The sequence below is a fragment of the Geospiza fortis genome, unplaced genomic scaffold (genome assembly GCF_000277835.1).
Source record: "Geospiza fortis unplaced genomic scaffold, GeoFor_1.0 scaffold130, whole genome shotgun sequence".
In the NCBI taxonomy this organism is placed as follows: domain Eukaryota; kingdom Metazoa; phylum Chordata; class Aves; order Passeriformes; family Thraupidae; genus Geospiza; species Geospiza fortis.
In genome coordinates this window covers 5,116,654-5,124,048 of record NW_005054300.1, presented here as the reverse complement: position 1 = coordinate 5,124,048, position 7,395 = coordinate 5,116,654, and the positions used below count along the sequence as shown (strand labels likewise).

Below are 7,395 nucleotides of genomic sequence, written 5' to 3'. Positions count from 1 at the left end.
GACGGTGACCCATGTCTGGCGGCTGTGGCGATTCGTCCCTTCTCTGGCCCGGCTGGGGCTGAGGGTCCCCTCTGGCCCCCAGGCAGTTCGTGGAGGAGGCGGCACAGGACTTCGCCCGGCAGCACCCCGATGTCGTCCTCTACGTGAGCCCCCACTCGGGCCCGGGCCCGGCCCCGGTGCTGCGGGCCGAGTACTGTGAGTGCTGGGGGCTTTGGGAAGGGGACGGGGGGGGTCTCCCTGCCCTGGCTCTGTACCACCTCTGCCCGGCGCAGGTGGTGCCGGGGCAGCTGCTGTGGGATGGGGGAGCAGCAGCTGCTCCCCGGAGGCTGTGGAGTGGGGGAATCGCAGCCTGACCCCCTCACTCTGCTGCAGTGAACGGGACCGTGCGGGACGAGCTCATTGCCAGCAAGACGAGTGAGGAGATCGTGCAGCTGGCCACCAAGCTGGCCAACCAGTCTGGCCTGGACATCATCCGCATCCGCAAGCCCTTCCACACTGACAACCCCAGCGTCCAGGGCCAGTGGCACCCCCTCACCAACAAACCCTCCATCCTCACCGTCCAGGGCCCACGCCTGCAACCCCAATAAAACCTCCTCCACCCCCACGTCTCTGCATCCATTTCTCCTGCCTTTTGAGGAATGCTGCTACACCACGTCCAGACAGAGCCATTTTTATTGCTGGGGGGAATGTGGAGCTGTGCATGAGGAGTGCCAGACACAGAGTGATGCCCCTCCTCGGAGGGTTGGGGGTAGTCCTTGGGGTAGTCCTTGGGGGTGGCTCATGCCCCCTTCTTGCAGCGAAAACAAGGGCTGGGGCAGGGTGACAGAGTGTGCAACTCTTGCCTTTTCCTGCTAAGCCTCACTCTCCTGGAATAGGAGGCCTGAGCTGCATCTTGTGAGAGACCCTGGGGGTTGTCACCTATCTTCTGTTTCCCCTGCAGGCCAAGCCCTTGGCCATGTCCTGATCATGGAGGTATGAGCAAGGAACATGGGGGAAGACATGGACCCCCACAACTGTGTCCCTCCCCAGCTTCTCCAGTGTCACCACACTGTCCCTGGAGCATGAGATGCTTTTGTCACCCCCATCTCTCAGTCCCCAGGAGGTGGCAATGGCAGAAACAGTTGGGAGGATTTAGGGACCATGGCTGCTCCTGGAAAATGCCATGAAGAGAAGGCTCCAGAGGGAGGCAGGCCCTTGTCCAAGATTCTTCTTCCTCACTGTGTGAGGACATTTCCCTGCCCACGCATTTTCCCATGGGTGGCAGGGCTGTGCCTGAACTCCAGTTCACCAACAGCACTGCACAGAAGGGCAGAAACACGTTGTGCTTGGAGCCACTGGGGCACTGCAGACATCAGGGGCATGTGGATGATGTGCTGGTCCCTTGTCATGCTGCAGGGCACGCTGGTGGCTGCCAGTCCTGCTGCTAGTGCATCTTGCTGCCTGCTGCTGCATCCAGTGCCCTGGGGAAAGGGAGCAGAGCCCTGTCAGGGTCGGAGGCCCTGGGGGTGCCACCTCCCCAGTGCACCCAGCCCCATATTTCACCTGTGGCCTCTTCTGGCCTCTTCGCAGTGGGCACATGCCCCTTCACCAGCTGCTCCAGGGTGTTCAGGACATCAGCTCCTCGCCCTATCTCTTGTGCCTCACCAAACCATCCTCTCCCAGAGAGGAAACCCTGAGGGGGCAGATGTAGAACAGCAGGTAGGGGCTGGAAGCCACCGAGACCACCCCTCACAATGTGAGATGTGTCCAGGGCCCCTCTCCTGCCTGAGGGCTGGCAGCTGGGAAAAACTCAGCAGCCCTCCATCAGCAAGGGGTCCTGTGCCCCGTGAGAGGCACAGGCACAGTATGTCAGCCCTCAGCCCCCCTCTGTGCTCTTCACCCACCTCTCAGCAGCTATCCAGCTCCTGTGTGCCAAGGGACACCCAGCAGGGCTGGCCAAGTCCACACATCCACAACAGCGTCTCTCTCACGCCTGGGTGAACAGACAAAAACTCTCCCTTCCCCATGGTGTCCACCTTCAGCCAGGTGCCAGCTCCTTTCTCCAGCTCGTGGCCACCATCAGTGGGTTTTTATACATAAATAGAGCTCCAAATTTAAATAGGTACTTTTTCTTTTTTTTCTGTACAGGCAGTCTCAAAAGTGATTCAAAAACCAAAAGATTGGCCGAGCCTGGGCCCGGCCCAGCTCTGCTATCAAGGAGGTAGTTTTGCCTGTCTTGTAACTGCTGGCAAAGGGTGGGAGAAGGGGCTGGAGGGGAGGAGGGCCCCACTGGCAGGGCCCCCCCCCCCAGCCCCTACACGGAGCTCTCGTCCAGCTTTTCCACCAGTTGCGTGTGTTTTCGCTTCTCCAGGATTTTGCTGAGCTCCTCGGTGAAGGATGCATTGTAGAGCGGGGAGGCCAGTGGCTCCTCCTGCTGCTGCAGCAACATGTAGCTGTTGCCGTTCATCTTGCGCAGGACGTTGGGCAGAGCCCCCACGCCGTTGGTGAGCTCGGCTGGCAGCGGGGGTGGCACTGGGGGCACGGCAGCCGGCAGCTCCTTGACTGGGGAGGTAGCAGCCGTGGGCGCCTCGCCAGGGATGATCCGCAGGCAGCCGTCGGGGTAGGTGAGCTCTTCCTCCTCCTCCTCCCGGTGGCCCTTGCGCAGGCAGTTGGCCGAGACGGTCTGCAGCTCCACGCTGGCTGGCCGAGGCTCCCCTAGCACATACTTGCCCTTGCGCTTCTCCAGGCAGGACACGTACAGGAGGATGATGCTGAGCACGGTGCAGAGCACCACCAGGGTGACAATGGTGGAAATGTAAGCCACCTTCATGTCGTTGGTCGTCTGGCTGGCAGCATGGGGTGATGGGGCAGCTGTAGGGCTGCGGGGCAGCTCGGGCAGCACGGAGAGGCTGTAGGTAGCCAACAGTGTCCGGAGACCCTGCTCCTCGCCGTAGCAGCGGTACTCGCCGCTGTGCTGGGGCAGCGTGTCCGTCACCAGCAGCCCGTCCACACCCACGCGCAGCCGGTCCTGCCCCGTGCCCAGCACTTCACTGCCGTTCAGCAGCCACACAGCTCGGGCCAGGTTGGAGCGCTGGTCACAGGGCAGCAGCACATCATCCCCCTGCAGCACCGTCCGGTTCTTCCACAGCAGGGAGCCTGTGGGGACACGCACTGCCTTGCACCTCTCCCAGCTATTCTAAGGGATGCTGGACACCAGCATCCCCATGGTCCCAAAGGGCAGGAGAGACTCACCCCGTCCAAAGCTGCTCCGGCATCCCTTGTTGCCATTTTGAATGTCCTGCACCAGCCCTGTGCTGCAAGGCATGGGGGGCTCAGCCATACAGCCTCAGCTGAGCCCACCCTTATGGGGGTCATGGCCACCAGGAGACCCACTGTCAGATGCCAGACCTTTGGGGTTGGCTCTGGGGTGACGTGAAACAGCGTGGGATGGGGCAAGTGGAAGGTTCATGGGGACCCATCTGCGGATGGGCAGCCCATCCCTACCTGTCTGTGGTGGCGATGGTGCGGCATGCCCTGCCATCCCACGCACAGTAGGGGTCCCGGGCGAGGATGCAGTCATAGCAGGAGGCGTACTTGGCGCAGGAGGCCAGGGGCACCTGCACGATCCCACTGGCTGCCCCCACGTACAGGCTCCTCTGCAGGGGAAAGGGCTGGCTCAGTATAGATCTGGCATGGTGCTGCTGGGCTGTGGAGTGACCCATGGTGCCCAGAGATCTTCCCCAGCCCCACAGCACAGCTCTCCCTTCATGGGTGTGCACGAGAAGGGCCCCTAGCTCCCAGTCAGTGCTGGTGGCCAGGCTGGTTCATTTCCCCAAGCTACCCTCCTGGGCTCCAGCACATATCCCAAGCTGAGGTGACCCAGGAGTCATGTCCCCCCAACACCCCAAACAGCAAATGGCAGCTTCACAGCACAAGCATGCCCCATATGTAGTCTCCCCCTACTTGTTCCACCCCTCACCTGGATGTGGGAGATCACCAGGCTCTCCACAGGCTGCAGGTCCCTGAACACCTGCACCTCCTCCACAATGTGCATGCCAGAGTTCACCACCACAGCCTTGTGGATCCAGCCATCCCCTGGAGAGCAGAGCAGGGGATTCAGGAGGGAATGTGAGGTGTGGCCTTTACCCAGCAGAGGCCCATCAAACTCATCTCACACTCACCTGTCCCCATGAAGAGCACATCATAGGAGCGGCCATCCAGGGCCTGCACCCTGTCTACAGCCAGCTGGCTGTACACCACGTTCTTCTTCACCAGGAGCGGCTCCCCGCCAGCTGGCTTCACCTCCTCAAACATGAGTGGGTGCAGCTTGACAAAGTCCAGGACACTGTTGGGCAGGTCCTGCGAGGAGTTGTAGCCCTTCCTGCGGGAGTGGTCCGTGATGCACTGCCCAGGGGAAACAGGGGTCAGAGAGGAAGGCAGCTGCCCCATGCCACCCATGCTCTGCACTCCTAGGCACTCACGGAGCCGGGCCGGGGCTCGGGCACTGCACCGTCGTAGCGGGACCATTTGCGAGCCCAGTCCTGGTACTCCATGTAGGGGCCCTCGAAGGCACGCTGCACCGCCGAGATGTTGTAGCGGCACACGGCCGAGGCCTCCATGGTCCTCCTGAGGAGCAGAACCTCGCCTAAGCCTGGGCAGATACATGGGTGCTCCCAGCCAATGCACCCCCCAAGTGCTCAGCACCTGCCTGTGCATCCCCTCACACATCTCTGGCTCCCCTGGTGCTGCAGACTTTTAGCCCCAATCCTTTTGGCCACTGCCCCACTCACCACTGTGCTGAGAGTGTGAAGGCAGCATAGAAGACAGTGCTGGCCCAGCCGCCCCCGTCCAGGCTGCAGACACTGCGCAGCACCTCATAGTAGGGGATGTAGCAGACCAGGCGTGCCTTCATGAAGGACGTCCACTTGCGCTGCAGAATCTTCTTCCCCCCCACATCGCTCTGGGAGGGTGCAGAGAGCATTTCTGCACAGGCTGGACAGTTGTTCATTCCCCTCTGCCTGTGCCTCAGTCTTCCCACAGGCGGAGGCATGCTGCCCCTGCACCAACAGGAGCAGTGCTGGCTTCCCTGTGGCTGGGAGCATGCCTACCTTGCAGACACGGGCCACCCGGGCCACTCGGGCCACCTGACTCTTGTCAAAGAAGGATGTGGTCTCCTCTCCTGCCCGTTCCATAAAGAAGTAGTAGATTTTGTCATCGTCACCCACAGGGCTGTCCCTGCTCTCCCGGACCAGCACAGAGGTCACAAACTCAGCATCTGGGGACACGGAGCAAGAGGTGGTGATCGGAGACCAACACAAAATGGGGAATCCTTCCCTGCCTCAGTTTCTTCTCATAGCAAACCACACAGGACTCCAGAGCCATCCCCCACACCTACTCCACACTCTCCAGGGAAATGCACAGTGTCCCACAGCCCACGAGATGGGAGGGATGGGGACATCTCACCATTCAGCCAGTGCAGTGGGGACTCCTCCGTTTTCAGTGGCCGCTGGTGCAGATTCCTCCGAATGTCGGGGAGGCTCCGAAACTCATAGCGTGTTGCTGTGTACAAGCCTCCATCTGTGCAGGGCAGGTGCCCATCAGCATCCCTGTGGGCCACAGCCCCACAGGCCACCAGCATCCCACTGTCCCAGGCAGACGAGTGGGGGGAGGACCACTGGCACTCCCTGGAGCGGTGCTGGGATGGGGCCGTGGTCAGTGCCACCTGCATGTCCCCACCAGCCCCGGAAAGGTGCTGCTTACCCACAATGAGGCCAGTGTAGCCACGGGCAGGGTCATATGGACACTTCTCCTTGCCTTCTTCAAAGTGAGACGGCAACATGAACCTGTTGGCATCCTTGAAGGGGACAGGGAATCAGGTTAGACAGGAGGGGACAGACCCACCTCACCTGCCAGCCTCAGGCTCTCTGTTGAGCCTGCTAGCAGGGACAAAGTGATGCCTACAGCCATGCCCTTGTCCAAGTAAGAAGAACCCTCCAGCTGGTCAGAAACCACACAGCCAGCCACAGACCCCAGCCAAGAGTGGGTAGAGGGCTCTGGGAGGAAGAGGAGCCCCAGCTGGGCTTTGCATGGGCACTGGGCAGGAGCCAGCCAGTGCAGCCAATATTACCAGATAGTGCCTGGTTGGCAGATGTTGCTCAGCCAGCCTGGAGTCCCCCCAGGTGCTGTCCATGTCATAGCAGGAGTTACTTTCTTTGGGGTTTGCAGTTCAAAGCATGTTAAATAATGACAGGGCCCTTCCAGCTTGGCAGCTCCTCCACCCAATTTCCAGTGTGTGCGAGGGCCAAACCGGACCAGCAGCACAGCCATGGGAACAGGCACAGCCTCTCCAGGGCTCCCTGGCCGCACTGCAGACATGGTCATGGGGCTCCTTTGCCCCTCAGCTCAGGAAGGGAGGTGGGCAAATGACAACTGAGTCTCCACTGACTCAAGGAGCTATTGAAAGGGGGTCAAAGTCCCACATAAAACAAAGCTGCTCTTGGACACATGAGTCACAGCCATGTGTGGACTCTCAGACTAGCACAGGAAATCCCTGGGGAGGGGCTACTGAGTCAATTCTCCCCCTGTCATCTTTCCCTGGGCATGCATGCCACCTGCCATCAGCCACTCTGCAGCCCCTCCTCTGAGAGGATATTCTGCAACAGCAGGCAGTGGAGATCAGGTCCAGGGCGGGTGCATCCCATCCTGCTGAGCCCATGTGCATCCCCCATGGCACTGATCCATCCCCAGCCCTTGCCTGGGGTCAGAGTCCAATCCCAGTGCTGGAGCGGGGACTCATGGCATCTGCATCACGGTGGCCACATCCTCAACCTTACTCACCCCAGCCTGGGAGTCACTCACCTGGGAGTGAGCCAGGCAGGGGCAGGGACAGCGGTAGAAAGGGAGTGGGGCTGTGGGTGGAGATGGTGGCAGAGGACAGGGGCTGCACCTCTCCAGGGTGACACAGTGGCAGGGGACAGGAGCAGCTGTGGGTGAGCCGTACTCACGATGGCGGCGCAGAGCGGGTGGAAGGCGTAGGTCCCGCAGGCATAGAGGTGAGTGCTGTTCAGCCGCTGCAGGAACCGCACGTGGTTGAAGCACTCGGTCTGCAGAGGGGGAGTGCAGGTGTTACAAGCCAGGAAAAGCGGGGGCAGCCCCTCCCTGGCACCCACCCAGCGGCTCTACCTTGTTGTTTTTGCCCTTCTGCAGGCAGTCCATCCGCTTCTCCGGGGAGGCTTCCCAGTGGATCTGCAAGGAGAAGAGAGACTGCTACTGCATGACCCCCATCACTGCGTGGTCCCGCTGTCACTGTAACCTCCAGCTTTCATCAGAGCCATCAGAGATGATAAAATCCTTATTTATTTGTTTAGGGAGGGATGGTTGCTCAGAACACAAGATGGCACCCTGCACACATCCCCC

The 7,395-nt window shown here is 60.7% G+C and overlaps 2 protein-coding genes across 5 annotated transcripts in view; one reads left to right on the top strand and one right to left on the bottom strand.

The window, feature by feature from the left end:
• Positions 1-604, top strand: part of MRPL43 (mitochondrial ribosomal protein L43) — a 1,473-nt gene extending 869 nt beyond the window's left edge. Inside the window, exons 2-3 of the mRNA XM_031061358.1 lie at positions 64-195; positions 373-604. Of these exons, the coding sequence (XP_030917218.1) occupies positions 64-195; positions 373-587 (347 nt within the window). The 3' untranslated portion in view covers positions 588-604. The remainder of the gene's footprint in view (positions 1-63; positions 196-372) is intronic.
• A 50-nt stretch (positions 605-654) lies between these two features.
• The window catches only part of SEMA4G (semaphorin 4G), an 8,619-nt gene continuing 1,878 nt past the window's right edge, over positions 655-7,395 (bottom strand). The window contains exons 3-16 of one of the 4 annotated variants that reach the window (XR_004082417.1): positions 7,162-7,224; positions 6,984-7,082; positions 5,740-5,833; positions 5,443-5,556; positions 5,088-5,254; positions 4,770-4,939; positions 4,461-4,605; positions 4,161-4,383; positions 3,959-4,074; positions 3,484-3,635; positions 3,232-3,293; positions 1,884-3,150; positions 1,543-1,672; positions 655-1,460 (exon numbers count right to left, since the gene is read on the bottom strand). Coding sequence is in view for 2 of the 4 variants with exons in the window: in XM_005416413.2 (XP_005416470.1) it covers positions 2,294-3,150; positions 3,232-3,293; positions 3,484-3,635; positions 3,959-4,074; positions 4,161-4,383; positions 4,461-4,605; positions 4,770-4,939; positions 5,088-5,254; positions 5,443-5,556; positions 5,740-5,833; positions 6,984-7,082; positions 7,162-7,224 (2,262 nt within the window). In the remaining 2 variants the exon portion in view is untranslated. Of the gene's footprint in view, positions 3,151-3,231; positions 3,294-3,483; positions 3,636-3,958; positions 4,075-4,160; positions 4,384-4,460; positions 4,606-4,769; positions 4,940-5,087; positions 5,255-5,442; positions 5,557-5,739; positions 5,834-6,983; positions 7,083-7,161; positions 7,225-7,395 lie in introns of all 4 variants that reach the window. The other 3 variants (XR_004082415.1, XM_005416413.2, XM_031062441.1) reach the window with 3 other exon arrangements.